At 36.5% G+C, this 17,172-nt stretch overlaps 2 protein-coding genes across 11 annotated transcripts in view; both read left to right on the forward strand.

Annotated features, from left to right (window-relative positions):
* The window catches only part of ATP8A (ATPase phospholipid transporting 8A1), an 81,731-nt gene extending 68,376 nt beyond the window's left edge, over window positions 1-13,355 (forward strand). For 4 of the 10 annotated variants that reach the window (XM_089732595.1, XM_089732600.1, XM_089732603.1 and 1 more), the window contains 3 exons: window positions 1,427-1,474; window positions 5,921-6,012; window positions 7,639-13,355. In XM_089732595.1, coding sequence (XP_089588721.1) covers window positions 1,427-1,474; window positions 5,921-6,012; window positions 7,639-7,736 — 238 coding nt within the window. In that variant the 3' untranslated portion in view covers window positions 7,737-13,355. Of the gene's footprint in view, window positions 1-1,038; window positions 1,475-5,513; window positions 5,555-5,920; window positions 6,013-7,638 lie in introns of those variants that run through there. The other 6 variants (XM_089732598.1, XM_089732597.1, XM_089732602.1 and 3 more) reach the window with 6 other exon arrangements.
* Window positions 13,356-16,390: 3,035 nt separating this feature from the next.
* The window catches only part of LOC114241247 (phosphatidylcholine:ceramide cholinephosphotransferase 2), a 104,417-nt gene continuing 103,635 nt past the window's right edge, over window positions 16,391-17,172 (forward strand). The window contains exon 1 of the mRNA XM_089732610.1: window positions 16,391-16,639. Within this exon, the coding sequence (XP_089588736.1) occupies window positions 16,546-16,639 (94 nt within the window). The 5' untranslated portion in view covers window positions 16,391-16,545. The remainder of the gene's footprint in view (window positions 16,640-17,172) is intronic.

The raw sequence follows: 17,172 nt of genomic DNA on the forward strand, positions 1-17,172 counted from the left end.
AACATCAACATAGACTCATGTCCAGTTTGTCCGTAGAGTGGCCCGGGTAGTGCATGTGTTTATGCGTTTGGAATTATTAATTATAACATATAATGCTATATGCAGCCACATGAGTACCAATAATATAATCTAACATTTCATAATTTTTCATTTTCACCAACATTTTACATAGGTATCACTGTTAGAAAGAAAAAAAAATTTAAAAAATTGGCAATTTTTTTCTGTAAACACTGGAGAACACAAATGTAGATATTTTATAAAATGTATATGTTACTGTATTTATTTATTTTGGTATTGAATTTAGCACAATAATATTATTATGATTGCATGTGCACCTCTGGGAACCACATGTAATTGAAATGTACTTATATTACTATGACATGTAAGTTTGTAGAGAGATGGTCAGGGATGAGGGGCGACGATAAAGTGCGATACATGTGTGGGCTGGAAACGGTCGATGATAAGCTTTACCTCTCGATATCGTGGATTGGCTTTATTGCAATCATAATTGCGTTTACTATTGTAAATGTATATGTATGTATGATCGGTTTTATTTTATTTAGCCTTATGTCTGTATATCCACAACTGTGTCGTATTATTGTTACCTGGAGCTAAATTTACACCTTTTTTGATTGGTAACCCCATTTTGGAATTGTGTTGCTGTATTTTCGACGAAAAAAGCACTAAGCTTTTGTCCGAATTATTTAATAAAAAATGGATATGCAGACGAGGTGAATTTTGAGCATTAGTGAGCACGTTATTTAGTCCCGTTTTTAGTTCGCTTTGCATCCCACCCTCCCCCCGCACCCCGCGTGCACTCGTGCCGTGTCTGTCTGTACATCGAGCAGGCGGTGTCGCTCTCGCATTCAGTTTGTTAAAATTTTGATTATTAAAAGTATATAACAATACATGGCGATTTAAAGATACAGAGCATAGTCGACTAAAGTAACGCGTATATAGAAAGAGAGCGAGAGAGAGAGAGAGACAGACAGAGCTTGGCGCGAGTGCAGGCGCGTGCTGACGTTGTGTTGTGGCCAGCGAGTGCCGCGGCGAGCCCGTGGGTCTGCGCTGGAGGCGGCGCCACGTGCAGCCCGCCCCCGCGCCGCCCGCCCCGCGCCCGCCCTGGATCCGCGACGCGCACGTCATTTGACGCGCGGCCGTCGGCGCGACCGGACCCCCGCTAGGGACCCGCGCCTCGCCCGCGCCGCATCGTCTCACGATGCGAGCGGGCCTACGACTGATTAGTTAGTCTCGATAGTTCGTCACTCGTCTTTTGTACAAATTTTGTTAAACAATATTTACAAACGCTTACTGTTACTTCCCTTATTTCGGTCGGTAATAGTTTGTAAATTAAATGTTGTGTGTAAGTTATTAAGTTATTCTACAGATGCATTCCCATTAGACTAACTTATTGTGATATTTCAAGATGGCGGCACGTCACGTGTTGGTTGAGACGAAAGGCTGCTGTCAAACGGTAACTTTTGTTTTTATCGGTGGGTGCGCCCGGCGCGCTCCGGGGGTGGCCCCGGTGTACGCCCGGGGCGCTCCAGGTGTGCCCCCGGTGTACGTCCGGGGCGCTCCGGGTGTGCCCCCGGTGTTCGCTAGATTCTCTTCCTATATTAAGATTTTACAAAGAGTGAACTTTTTTAATAAAGCTTTTAGAATAATATAATTTGATATATTTAATAGAAACGATGCCCTTTAAGTCATCATCGAAGCGATGCCTCAATGTTTTACTATATATCTCTTTTTCTTTTATACAATTTAAGTGAGAGCTTTGATGTGCTGCTTCAAAATAAATCAGTTACTTATGAAATCCATTATGTTCACAAAAAAAAGCATAACCATGGTATTTCGCAGATCGTAAGATATGGTTGAAGCAGACAGATGATGTCCACACTCTAATGCTATCAATTGTACCGATAGTTCGAACGCAATCTGCATTGTTTGTTGTTCATTTCCAAAAACAATTTTTGTACATGACCGCTTTATTGGAAACCATACAAATACGTATTTTTAGACCTCGCCATATTTAGTATAAAAGCTTAGCGTCAACATTGGTTTTCTAAATAAAATTAGTTATTAATCTCTCTCTTACTCTCTTCAACAACGTCCGCCTCCTAAGGCTTCCTTAACTTATAATATATTTAATGTAATTAGACATGAGAATATATGAAACGAATCAAATTAACCAGTCTGTAATATTTATTAGTATTTTCATTATTAGAATATGACCGTGCTATACAGAACAACCAACAATCAAACGAGAATCAGTTTGCACTCGAGAACTCTTTACACTTCTGTTCCTTGTGTTCAGTGCAAGTTTCTTAACGTTCTCGATAGCGTAAAAGTTAACTTGAATTTGTACGGAGTTGGAATGTTTACCTACGTTTGCCGCTAGGGGCGCTGTTTTAGAATCACACTGCACCCACACGTATAGACGGGCTGTCGATAACGACATTCTAATTTATTTACTCCATTAACGCCTTGCTCGGAATAATCAATTTTCCATTAATGTAATATTCAACTGGAATTCTTAACTTTTTTTGGAAAATGTTTTTTGAATTGTCATTACAAACTGATTTTCGCGATGTTTTCTCTGCACAAAGGAGTGGAGTGGGATTTGTAAAGAGCTAGAAACTTAATACGCTAGATGATTAACAAACTTAAACGCCTATGATGTTCTAAAGCAATAATTTGTCGCATACTGAATTCAATAGTGGCACCATTTAAAATTATTAGTAGCTATAATGTATTAAATTTATAGCACAGGAATTTAAAACTCCACTAAATCGCAAATCATAAGCAATAAAGCACGTGAATTTAGTTGTGAAAACGTCAAACGCAGGACGCAGTGCTGTGTGTCCCAAGGAGAAACCTAAAGGTTTTTCTAATCCATTCTTAAGAACATTTTGTCTTTTAAGTTCATGTTTGGGGAACCAGTGACCTCGCAGGTAGATACAAGACTCATCCCGTGCGACATCTGATTTTATTTGTTACTATACTAACAGTACCTACACTAAATATGTGTTCGCCCAATGATCGAAACTAGACTATAATCTCTTAACACCTCAAGACTTCGATTCAGTGTGTGTATTACAATTCCTGTTTTGGTTCGTTTTTGATATTTTTTATTGTAAAGTTGGGGTAAATAGACTGTTTCCAAAAAAAAAATAATTACAAAATCTCATCGGTAGCTAATAAAATTAAGTAAAACCATTGCCTATTTATATATAAAATAAGTTATCCGTGCTAGGGTTCACGTTCTACCTCCCGCCTTCCGTTTTTGGGAAAGGTTCAATTCATTCCTGGTTGAATTAAATTCAACTAAATTAGAAGATATATAGATAGATATGTACAAATAATTTTCGCATCGAACTTATCTCAGTGCGGATCTTGACTTGTTTTATTGTTGCTAGTTTATTAAATAAATGACTTGAGTGTAAATGTTGTTTGTTATTTGTATACAGATTGTATTTAAAAAATCAGCAATAGTTCTTTTAAGATTGACATGAGGCATAAATTATGCGCACTTTGTTTGTTAATGGATATAAATGAAATAAATAACAATTTTAGCTATTTTGGACAAACAAAAATCTTCACGATTTACCCGCAACTTTTTTATACGGTTTTATCAATTGGCAACATTATATTTTTATCAACGTGTTACCGTACTTGTAACTCTGTACCTCGCAAATAATTCTCGATAATGTCATATGACTGTAGATTTTTGTAGTCTTTTTGAGGTCACTATTTCTGACTAACTGAACAACGCCGTAAATGTGAATTCTCTCACATGTTAGTATGTCTCAGGGCAGTCAATTGTTTGTTTGTAAAATATCTTAAAAAGCCAATTTTGACCAAGAGATATGCAGTGTACAAACAACATTTATTTATATGTATATAAAAACTAATTCTAAAATTGTTAAATATACACATGTGTATGTACATCTTCCTATTGTTGTTTTGTGTAAAATATGTCGATAATAAACGGCTATTGTCAGATGCAATTGTGTAGTACTTTATCCTACGTTGTAACCTGCGCTGTATTATAATTTGCTTTTTCGATCCTTTATTGTAATTCAAAAATATGACGCACTTCATGGACATACAAATCAGATACACATATACATTGTATATTTTTCGCTTCGAATTATACGCCACATAGAGATAATGCCTTGTAAAAAAAAACGTTTAGTTTAAAAAAACACTACACGGATTTTAGTGGGAATTCGTATTTTTATCTAGTGACTGTGAGACAATAGAAAATATCATTAATTACATGTTGTAGAGTTGCTTTTCGAAATCAAGTCACGACTCTTAGTGGGGCGTAAAGAAAAGAGAGTTGATTAAATATGTGGATATGGACGGAAGGGCGGCATCCACGGCGTGTAGGATCAGTGGGCTACGGTGACCACTATACATCAGTGTGGACGAGAGCTCGTCTGCTCATTTAAATAATTTGTTAAAAAAACATTCGCAGTGCTGTCTGTGTACCTATAATTTAAAATGTATATAAAAGGATAGTCGAACAATTATTGCCAATTTCTGAAACTAACTAAAAAACCTTAATTAATAAATAAGGTTTATAATTAAAATTAAACACAAACACACAACAATATTTGCACAAACACACACACGTCTCGTCTCTCAAATATCAAAACATGAAATGTGATAATAAGTAATTGACGGTACTTTATCGGTTTCATTTCGCGTGTAGTAGTTTCATTATAAACTGTAACTGTCATTGTTACACGTCTTTTTAAAAAAAATTGAAATGTACGTTTCTTTACACACAAAAGACTTGTCAGAAACTAATCAAATAGGTAAATAATTTACCGCAGTTTGAGTAACCAATAGACAAAATTATCGGAGTTTTTATAACTAAAATGATAAAAGCGAGATTAAACCGTAAAAGTCGTTACAATTACGCGCGAAAACCGAAGCAAATGACATGAAATTTAGTGTTGCTAATGTGTCAAAGAAGTGTCGATAAGTGTCCAATTCAATTTGAGTATGTACGAGTGTGTTACTCGCCTGGAACACAGAGCAATCGGCGTACAGTAGACAAAAGATCGTCCTCTTGTATTTATGTAACAAATTTTTGAAGAAATTCAGATTGAAGAATTACGACTTTATCGACTATAGTATTATTATAGTCCTTGTGGATATTACACATTTTGGCTCTCGCCTTGTGTTCTGTTTTCAACAAAACCAGTGAACTAACTTCACGTAACTAATAAATGTAATTTATTGTTCGTATATCTTTCACAGGTGTTGGATTCTTAATTTACTTTAAATCGTTCCTTAGATCAAAATTGATGTGTTTAATACTTAAATAACGTTTTGTTTCATCCGAAATTAGAAACGGCCGTTCGAACTGAAATGTTGTTAAATATAAAATGAAATGTAGATGTTGTATTTTTAAAACGATTTCCTAACAATAACTGTTGAGTAGTATTGACGTATTTACATGTGTGTGACTAACGCATGGTGATTGTCCCCCGGAACAGCGTGGCGGAGGCCGCGCATGCGCTCGTCAGGCTAGCTCAGTGTAAGTACGGGCATGGCTTCAGCATTAACGCTTTTGCTTCTTAATTACGCTTAACGCTTCATACACACAGTTTAAATGGTCCACAGCAGAACTTTAAAATAATGTCTTGCACATTATATTATTATGGCGGTCCGTTGGTACTTTAATGGTGATTTAACTGAAGCTGATTTAACCGTAAGGGTTCGTTGATGGCCATGTAAATTGTTGTTTAACACTTCACGCTTTTTGATTTTACGATACACGAGGGGGGAATAGGGCTATTCGTCATCGTGTTAGAGAGGAGGGTAGTCGAGAGGATTATAAGGGTTGTCTTGTGAATAGCGTTGAGTAGCGAGTGTAGTAGTGACCGCGAGGTGTGTGTGGCAGCCTCACGGAGACGGCGCGGCTGCTGCAGAACGTTCGCAGCGTGTTCACTCGGCGCTCCACCTCGCGGGCCGCCGTCGAGCTAGAGCTCTCGCGTGAGTACACGCCGCGCCCGCACACAAGCACACACACGCGCACACAAGCACACATACACGCACACATATAGATACTCCATTTCACGTCATGGGGATGTTGATAAAAAAAATCACTTAGCCTACCTATTTAATAGGGTTTAAAGTATGAAATTGCCGTTTTATTGTAATAGGTACATCGAATTGACATAGAACCTTCATGGTTTAAGATTTTTGAGTGAAACTTTTTTCAAATGCTACCTATAACGTTCTTCTTTTAAAAATGTGCAACATTCGATTATCGACTCTCGGTTGTTTTTTTTTATTCAGCTTAGACAAGAAAGATGGATACTTCGAAAATTCGATCGATTTTTAATACGAGTTTCGACGCGGAACTAACGCTGCAGAAACAGCTCGCAATATTGCGTTTGGAGAGGGGACTGCTAATGAACGCACTATGCGTTTTTTGTTTAAACGCTTTCATGATGAAAATTTTGATTTGAAGAACGAACCACGTAGAAGACTGCCCACACATGTGAATAACAATGAATTGAAAGAGATGGTGGAAGCCGATCCTAGACAAACTATCCAGGAATTAGCGGCATGGTTTAACGTTACCTTACCGACAATCAATATTGACTCATATGCGTCAAATCAATAAAATAAAATAAATATGAAAAATGAGTGCCTTATGATTTGACTGATCTGCAGAAGGAAACGCGTGTTGAAACTTGTGTTGCCTTGTTCAATAGATACAGAAATGAAGAATATTGGATCGAATTGTGACATGTGATGAAAAGTGGATTTTTTTACGATAACCGTAAGCGAAAAATGCAATGGCTGACCCCAGGTCAAACGCCGCAACAGTGTCCTGAAGCAAAGCTTACCTATATAAAGTAACTGATTGGTGGTCTCAGCATGGTGATATTTACTATAACTTTCTCCGATCTAGTCAAGAAATAACGGCAGATGTCTGAACAATGATAGCAAAACTTGAAGTGAAACAGTCCCGAATCATGAATCGATCTTCATCATTATTGCTTCATGATAAAGCGAGACCTCATACAGCACGAGAAACCGTTTTAACTCTACAAGAACTGCAATTAGAAATCATTCTTCACCCTCCGTATTCGCCAGACCTTGCTTGCTCCAAAGGACTACAATTTTTTTCGTGATTTGGACAATTTTCTACGTGATTAAAAGTTTTCTTCCCAGGAGGCAGTACAAAATGCTTTCACACAGTTGGTACAATCTAGATCACCAGAGTTCTACCGCAAAAGCATAAATGACCTTCCTATTATATGGCAGCAATGTATAGATAATAATGGTAGATATTTTGATTAAATAAATATATTAAATGGAAAAAAAAAACTAATTTCAATTTTTCAGTACAAATCGGCAATTTCATACTTTAACCCCTAAATACATATATTTAATGAACACAAATATAACATTTAATGGCAACAGTTTATTTTTAAATTAGCATTAGTATTAGTAGCATTTTAAAAGTAGTAAAATTCAAAGCCTATCTACGTCACGAGCCGCCACACGGCTTGCGTCAACATCCCTATTCAGTTTGATTGGCACATTTAGATTTTTGTTTTTCGTGGACTGTTTAACTTGGATGTACTGAATTGTCGGGTTGTGCAGATGGATTCGCTTTCTCGCAAGAGGAGGGCGGGAGTGTATCCCAGGCGGACGTGGTCCGAGTGTACGACACAAGGCAGCCGAGACCGGAGCACTCTTGAGCTGACCAACGCCGCCAGCCCAGGGGCAACACCACACTAACACTTGCGTACAAATTACATTTGTTCCTGTTATTTATTTATACGTCATGACACACTTGTTTTATGCACTTTATTTATGTAAAATGTTAATACGTAATGTCTACGGTATTATATTACAAATGGCAAGTTCTTTAGATCAGTTCAATTACAGGGAACAATCCTTTGTTTGTACCCAAAATATTATGCTTATTTTTTGCTGTTAATTGTTATCTCTACATTACATGCGTAATTGAAATCAAAGTAGATGATCTCAAAGTAAAAGCATAGGAGAAGTTACAGATTCCAATTTAAACGTTCACGAATCCAAAGGCTAATAATGTGAATACATTAAATGGAACGGAATCGGTCGGGAGCCTTTTCCTTGGATCCGATACTAGTCCCCACAGAGGGTGGTATGTAAACCTTATTTGATGCGGTGAATGTGTTTTTTTGACGATCATGAAAATTGAAAATTGAAATTGAAATTGAGAATTGTTTCTAAATCCGGATTAGATGCCGATAACTCCACTATCATCTAACGTAAGTATATTAAAGGATTCTGCTTTAATTTCACGTAATTAATTACAAATTATATAAAAGTTTTGTACTTTCCATGAGGAAACACATGTTTAGTTGCGCGTTATATTTAAGACACCCTTACGGATGGGTAGGAAACACTAAACGTGGACGTGTTCCCATGCGGAGTCCTCGTCCCATATGCGTGCGTCGAATGTAAAATCGAATTTCCGATTCAATAAAATAATAATATGTGTATAATAATGTGTAAGTATAGTAAAGTTATTCAATCTTAATATAGGTTGCTAAGTAAAATGCCGAAAGAAAGATATTATTTTATGAATAAATCGTTTTTGTACAGATCTGTTAGCGTTATTTTTTGTTTTACATAAGTTTTAAATGTTGCCGTATGTATTGTATAAGCTTATAAACAGACACTTGTATTTTTTTTTGCGAATTCATATTTAATATGAAAAATAAAGTGGATAAGTTGTTCCATTAAACAAGTTCAAAGGTTGTCGATGACGAAGACGAAACGGGAGGAAAGATTTTTAACGTAACCATAAACTGAGAGAAAAATTAATATGTTGATTCTAGTATAAAAATGGAATAAATTAGGCGGATCATATTTGGCGAAGCAGAAATCGCCGCGCTTCTGTCTTGCTAGTTGTATAACATTGCGTACAGTGAAAAAAACTTGGAAAATACAGTCTTTCGCAACCACTTCGTTTTCGGACTGGCTTTAAATTGATAAGAACCCTATATAAAACCATATTATATGTATGTGTGGTAAGGTTTATTGTGAATCAGATTTAGTCGAAGCTCATAACGTGATGTAAGTGACACAAATCGTTGTCCGAACAAGAAATTCAGTGCTTCAGAAGAACAGGCACTTATAAAAAAAGAAAGAAGAAGAAAAAAAAAACAGATTAGAACTCACATAGTAGAGTAACAACAAATGAAAGTGGGCTACGGATCAATATTTCAAAAATTGAATAATCTGTTAAGCAGTCTCTTAACATTGGATACGATGCGCGTGAAACAGTCCAACATTGGACCTTATTCTATAACATTTATCTTGTTATGAAAATATACACATATGAGAGAAGAAAAAGTCCTCTCAAATACCAAATATGTAAATCAAGTTGTATGAAACGAAGCTTGTCAAACATCACGTCCGACTTGTCACACAAGTACCACTTTGCTAAAATCCGTTTAATTCATCCGGTTAATTCACACACAAAGATTTTCTCGAATAAAAATATCTGGAAATCGTGACTATTGTAATCATGCCAAAGTTTATTTTTGTGGAGGGCATAAAAAACTTAATACAATGTCCACTAGGACAGTCCATAAAGAGTGAGTACTCACTAAAAGAACACTCATCGCTGTCGTCTATTGTGTGAGTGGCGCAATCTTTCGTGCCCCTGGGAACGAGGGTTTATTAGTCCACTCAGAGCCACCTTCCGCCTCGATGTGAACATCCGACAGCGGAGTTTGCGCCCTGATGTCTAGACTACCACCCGATTGAAGTCACTTTTAACCAAAACACTATGAGCAGTTGAAGGGATATATATTATATACATGCAGTCAGCAGTAATGTATTAGCGCGCGGGTTTATATTATATATCATTATACCACGAGAGTACGTGCTATCTGTGATGTCGCTTCGTAGTTAAAATAAATCGGTGACCAAAATATGGTACATAGTCACTTAGTTGGTTTTATGATTTTTTTTAGTTAATTAGTTTATATCTACATAAAAAGCGGCAAAAGGCAAATGTCCATGGGTAAGTCCTCATGTGCAAGTATACCAGCGCCAGACGCAGTTTTGCTCGAGATTCCAGTATCGTTTCTACTGAAAAGCCTAAAGGCACAAACCAGAATACTTTCAGTTTTATTTGAAAGTCGTGAACAAAGAAGGACTCTAGTGCTAGGACGACTAGTTGCAGTTGTCGAATTTACCAATTGATTGTTAGCCCCGACTGCACACAATACGATGTTTCTATCAACCGGGTGCCCATAGTATACACACGGAAACCAAAGTGATATAAATTTTGTACTATATTTACACTAAGCTAGACTGCTGGAAGCTAAGCGGAGCTTTGATCCTTAACCACATCTCCGTTAGATAGAAATGTAAAACCTTTACAAATATGTCAAATCTATTTATAGCAATAAAAAAATTCATGTTTTTTTTATTATCAGGCCAATATGTTTAAAAGCTTTTACACAATAAACTTATGAGAAAAAATCATAAAACCAAAATAGTTTAGATAGGTAATCTTTTAGATCGATGTACTCTATCGAATATGCAAATTGTATTTTTATCGTAATCTCGGCACTGTTTAGATCGAATCGAATTTATGATGCACCAACCACTGATAACGTAGTATTCAGAACGTTCTCATCGTTCACTGTAACGACACTTTTACAAAACAATATATCGTCATTAACAAGTAAGTTTAATTAGAACTATTATACCTTTACGGTTTTAATATCCCATACACTATTCTCATTCTATTATGAAATTTTAGCGAGATCAAATCGTAAAAGGAGTGTTATTAAGTATGTCTACGACTCCCGCAATACGAAGACAATACTATGTTTTATTAGATAATTAATTATATCTCGTTAGAGGTCGCGGGTTGTTCCGTTATTGGTACTTACATACACGATACAACGCAGTCCTGCAATGAGTTGTGCATTGACGGAAATCTTTGAAATTGTTCATTATTCTTTATTCTTACTTGCAATATCTTTTTAACATAATCAAATTCAGTATATTTAAAGAAAAACAAAAAATATAATGGAAGAGTATACATTTTGAGTCACATGAAGTTTAATGTACCTAAAAACTACAAATGCACATATATATCGACAAACATGTCATTTGTGGAATGTGACGTCACGACAGACTGCATCATCATTTTTTAAGAGAACACTTTAGACGTATGGTCGCCCGTTGTTAACTTATTTTTCATTGTTAAAATAATTATTGTTGATTTGTTGACATATTTCAATTAAAATTAACATTTTTACAGCTGATATTAGTTGAAGAATATTTTGTATATATAATGATTTTAATGCCGAGAGTAAAGTTTTGGATCTCAAAAATCACTAAAAAGCAAATTGGTGTTCATTGGCGACAAGAACTAACAAAAAACAATTTAACTAACAACATAATAATGATTTAAGTGAACTAAAATAAATTGTGATATAACATTTTATTTCAGAATATTTACAAATTAACGTTCGTTTGAATTTTAGACGACTTGTGATTAATCTAATAAACTACATGTAAGTAAATAAATATATATATTTTAAACTGTTTTTGTAGTAAAAGTTATTGTATATGACTTTGATTCTTTTTATATACCTTTTTGAAAGATTGCGATAAAACAAATTTTGCAATATATTTTCGTTTTCACGTTATTCACGTTTTGTTTTTACTTTATTTAAAATATATATATATTCGTACAATTACGGTGAACTTGCGTAGAAATCAATGTTACTTTATCTGAATGTATGTGTATTTCGAACAGAATATTATTGTTAAATATTTACAGCCATCGAAGGACGAAGGCAAGACGAAATTACAACAATAGAAATAAACGAAGCCGAAATCAAAATCACTATTTCGTTTCAATACTGCAGTTTTCGCTTGCTCCCATAGACACAGCCCACTGATTTCTCGCTGGATCTTCTCAGTGGGTCGCGTTTCCGATCCGGTGGTAGATTCTGCGAAGCACTGCTCTTGCTAGGGTCAGTGTTAGCATCACTCTGGTTTCAGCCCCGTGAGCTCATCTACTAGTTAAGGTTACACTGAAATAGCCTCTCAAGGCTATCAGCTTAAAAAAGCAGTTTTCGCTTTTTACTGGTAGGACCCCTTGTGAGTCCGCGCGGGTAGGTACCACCACCCTGCCTATTTCAGCCGTGAAGCAATAATGCGTTTCGGTTTGAAAGGTGGGGTAGCCGTTGTAACTATACTGAGACCTTAGAACTTATCTCAAGGTGGGTGGTGCATTTACGTTGTAGATGTCTATGGGCTCCAGTAACCACTTAACACCAGGTGGGCTGTGAGTTCGTCCACCCATCTAAGCAATAAAAAATAAAAAAAATAAACTAGATCGAATATTATAGTTACATATTTCCAAATCGTACTGTCCGTAGAGATGTGAATTGCTTCTAATAGAATAAATTATAGCTTACTTGATCATTACATTGTCAGCGATAGTAACTTTCGCCGAGTGATGATGTCGAGTGCGAGAATAAATAGGTACTATATGCCTCTTACTCGCCTGGTTGTTTTAAAAATAACAATATTAATACCAACAGTAACGTGAATATTTTATTCAAGTTCATTGCCAAACAAAAAGACAAATAATATATAAAATATGGTGTAAGTTATACCGGCGACTGACAAAACTATTTGACTTCTGTAACTTTGCAACGACAAAATTATATTCGGTCCCGTTTAATGCTCCTTTAAACATTTCGTAATCTCGGAATCAACGTTTTAAATAGTATCAATACTCTAACGTGAACTGAATAATATGAATTTACTACGCATACATTGTCGTTTCCGTAATCTTTGATTAGACCGCAATGTAACACAAAGGTAGCCGACGGACGCACACCGCGTTCCGTGCAGACCCGGCCTTGCGCGCCTCACCGTAACTCTGTTACAATGTTAATGGATTAACAGCGTATAATGCAAACATGATATTTGTTAAGTGAAAACTTTTCGACCGTTGTGCTATGAAAATCGATGAATGTGAAATGTTTACCTTTAGATACCAATACCTACTGTTACATCTGTAGGAATGAGATGGAATACTTCTGAAGGGTTCACTTATAGAGCGCTTGAACTACACACACATACGGGTTTGTTCAGTATTACCGTGCTAGGACTCACAGCCGCTTCATGATTTTCTGCATCGATTTCAATACACACAGTTTGTAAAAAGGGAAACCTGTTTGTTTTGATGTTGAAAATATCGTCTTGTCTTCGTCCTTTTATGATATAAGAAATAAAATTAGAATTTACAAAAAATAAATTATTATTTATTCTTGTTCTGTAAATGGTGTTTTATTGTCTATCCTATGAAATCAATATCAGATGGTGATTCCCGCAAACCCAGAGCGGTGCACTTATTCCGTATGGCTTTTTCGATTATCCCAAAATATTTATTTAATGCCTAAAAATTGGCGGCAATTACCTGTTGTTTAGCATGTCTCTCTCGCCCACGACACTAGCTCGGCAGTGAGATGGTTCTCTCCAACAGTATTTTTTGGGTTACGGCCATTAATAAACTTTCGTGGACCAATTTACCAGTTACAGTTTTTGCTAAAAAATCAATATTAGCACATATATAGTATAGTAAACTAGATGTAACATGAAATACTTGTTTGACAACTTGGTAAAAATACAAATGAAACCACCATCATATTAATTTTCTTTTCATCCCCTTGACTTAAAAGATTCATTTCATTAAAGAACTTACTCGACAGCAAAAATGTTAGTATATCTGCTACAGATAATTAAAATTATGTGTTCATTAGACATGATAATACAGATTTAAAAGCTCGCCACTCTTCACTTGAAGTCTAAAATAATGACATGTTAATGATGAGTAATGTTGACACGGACGAACTAATCAACAAAAAAGTTGCTCACAATGTTGTCATTACATTCTTAACTGTGAATAGAGTATCAAATAAATATTATACATATAATAGCTCCTAATTCGTCCAAGGAAAGCTATGGCGCATCAAATGACACTTCGCAGCCCGACTCATGTTGGCCATCGTTGCTTCAAAGGAATGCAAACTTTGAATATTAAGGTGAGAGTGGCATTGTCGTATTCACTCCGCTAACCACATAATGTCGACGAAGACGTGAGCTAGTCTAACCATTTTAGTTAAAGCGTATCAATAGCGTAAAAGGGAACACCGCGGAGTGGAGCTCATTCCAAAACCGGATGGAAAATGCATTCTGTATGAATAGCGTTTTCAGAAGTTGGGAGAAACTATGCTCGTATATTTGGTAATGCAGTGGAAATGGAAGATGAAATAATCTCAACAATTCCTCTGAACACTCGCTGTAGCACAACACGCAGACATTAGGAAAATCTTGTCTTAGAGCCAAAGGTTCCGAATAGAAGTACATACGCCGTGCACGTATAGTTTGGGGGTTAAAGACAAGGGGAAGATCTTCCACCGAGCGGGTGAAATTGCTCGCTAGACCGACGGTTCGAATATTTTTTGTTCGGAACTTTTGTGTGAGCTTATCTTCAAAATTTCGTTAGTGTTTAATGATAGCTAACTGCTGCAGGCTACGTGTTATTGTATTAAATGGGAAGCAGAGTTAGCCGCGTACTGTTACATGTTTGTAATAGTAGGCAGTCGTAACTGAAAATTAACTATTTTTACATATAAGTACACACCCCCTACACAAGGTTAACAATACTAGATCTTAAGAATGTAATCTTTATACCTTGATTCATCAGTGATTGACTCAGGAAATGACATCAGGCAATTTAGCTACGTGTACCTACCATTAAGGAAAAGTGTGTCAATATTATATATGAGAACTTAATACAATATGAAATTTACTTTACCTCGTGTAGTTTGATTAGTGATCGTACTCTGATCCGAGGATCCGGGATCCGAGACAGTTCTGCGAGGAAGCAGTATCCCTTTGGAAAATCACCTAATGGTCGGCTTCTGCTTGCTTTTGTTTTCGTCTTGTATGTGGGTTTCCGTCACATACCTACTATTAAAGAAATAAATCATAGCTTGGACCCGTTAATGTAGAAAACTTTAAGGGACTGTTGTAAAAAATACCGAATAACATCATGAAAAACGCAAATACTTACGGATTGTATGAAATACCATCACTGTCTTACTGAACTTACTGTAAGTTAATTGTGAACACGCCCCCATCGATCTTCGCGCTATGTGGCCTACCCACTGCCACTTCAGCTTGCTAATCCAACGGACTATATCAGCAACTTTGATTCTTCTACGGATCTCTACATTTGTGATTCGGTCACGTAGAGCAATACCGAGCATAGCATAGCAAAGCCCTCCCTATAGCTCGCTGCGCGACAGTAAACTTCCTTTCCTTTTCTTTTGTGAAGCACCACATCTGGTCGTACACCTTTGTCTTAAGGCACTGAGGGATTTTGGACGAGAACACATTCAACATGAACACAGTACTTACTGAGAGTAATCGCTACTTAGGATTTGTACACCACCGTATTTGCATCACTAGATGAAAGTCTGGCGTCGGGCGTCGTGCTCCATTCGCTCACGGATTCTTCAACTTTCAGAATCAGAATTTTCACAATTTTCAACCTGCGACTTCTCGTATGATATCACGTATTGGGCATTCTCCGCCGTAATGGTAGATTAAGTAGATAGCGTAATTGTCTAATGTTTATTGTGAGTAAAATTATTTCCCTACATTCCAAGGTAGATTAGTTTTCGTTATCGTGTCGTTTTGTTCTATAGTAGTAAGGGATTTATTTTACACACTCAGCACATTTCTTGTTTTCTTGTCTTGTTTAGTCGTGCGCACATGGCTTATATTACAAGTCAGACTTTTTTTACTTGTTGTTCTTTATTGTATATCTGTTTAGCTTTGTAATGTGTATTGGGTTGCTAGTAAATAAATAAATAAATAAATATTATTTTGCCCACGAGCATGTGACCCATGTCTATTGTACATAGTATTGATTAAATAAAGTTCTCTAAATTAAAAATCAGATGCTCGCTATGATTTATTTCACTATGAACATCGAGGTTAAATTTAGACACCTTGGCCTTGAGTAAAAACATCGACTCCGGGAAGCGAGCATCTTATAAATATTTGTATTTGATTTTCCATGACAGACTGATCATTATTCAACGTTGAAACTTCACGAGTGCCTCACTTTATAATTAACTAATCCGGTTTATAACAATATGACATAATCCGCAATAAAACAATCAATAATAAGCATTAATCTGTTATCGCGAGAGCCCGATGCTAATCTATTATCACCGCTATCAATGATGTAAGTTCAGGTGTGGAGCGCCGAGCCGCCGAGCCGCCGCGCTCACCGTCCCACCACCACAGTACCACTTCGTGCCTTAAACGTGACGCTCGTGCCTTCAGACGTAAACGTCGACAATTATATTAATAATTACGAACGGTTTACAGACTGGTGTTGATGTGTAGTGGATTTGTTTAGAGAATGTGAAAGTGTCGTGCGGAAACGCAGGAGAGATGGCGCGGTCCCCGAGGCGGATATCCGCACACCGCCGGAGCCGCAGTCGTTCCCGGGAGATCACCAGATTGAGGACTCAGCTGAATGGGAAAGGTACGGTTTTGTTTACAAACAGTACTTCTGCTGCAAGGTACCCATTCAGCAATGATTTCGTGCGTCGACCGTTCATGTTTTACATAATTATTATGTTTGTGCTCGCGACTCTCAGTATTTGCTTTGTTATTGTCTATTAATACTTATTATATCTTACAATACGCGTATTGAGATGGCACAATACGCGTATTTAATGACTTTCAGAAGGTTGTACTAATTTTTTATTCATGTTTATTGTTACTTCTTGAGAAAAGTAACATACCTATAACATTTTCCATAAACATCCTTTGCCGAACAAAATAAGGACGGCATACACAATTTTCAACGACCGCTCGTTAGTTTTATCATAATGGCTTTTTAATTTATTGTTAATTCAATAATATTTACCTATTAATCTTTAGACATAAGTAACCTAAATAATATCTGTTTGTTTACGTAAATTGAAAGAAAACTTCAATGAGTATCTCAATGGTGGAGAATAAGAATAAAAACTTGATTCAAAAGGGGCAACATCATACACGCTATGCATATTT

Source organism: Bombyx mandarina, chromosome 13 (genome assembly GCF_030267445.1).
Source record: "Bombyx mandarina strain Sakado chromosome 13, ASM3026744v2".
Lineage (NCBI taxonomy): Eukaryota > Metazoa > Arthropoda > Insecta > Lepidoptera > Bombycidae > Bombyx > Bombyx mandarina.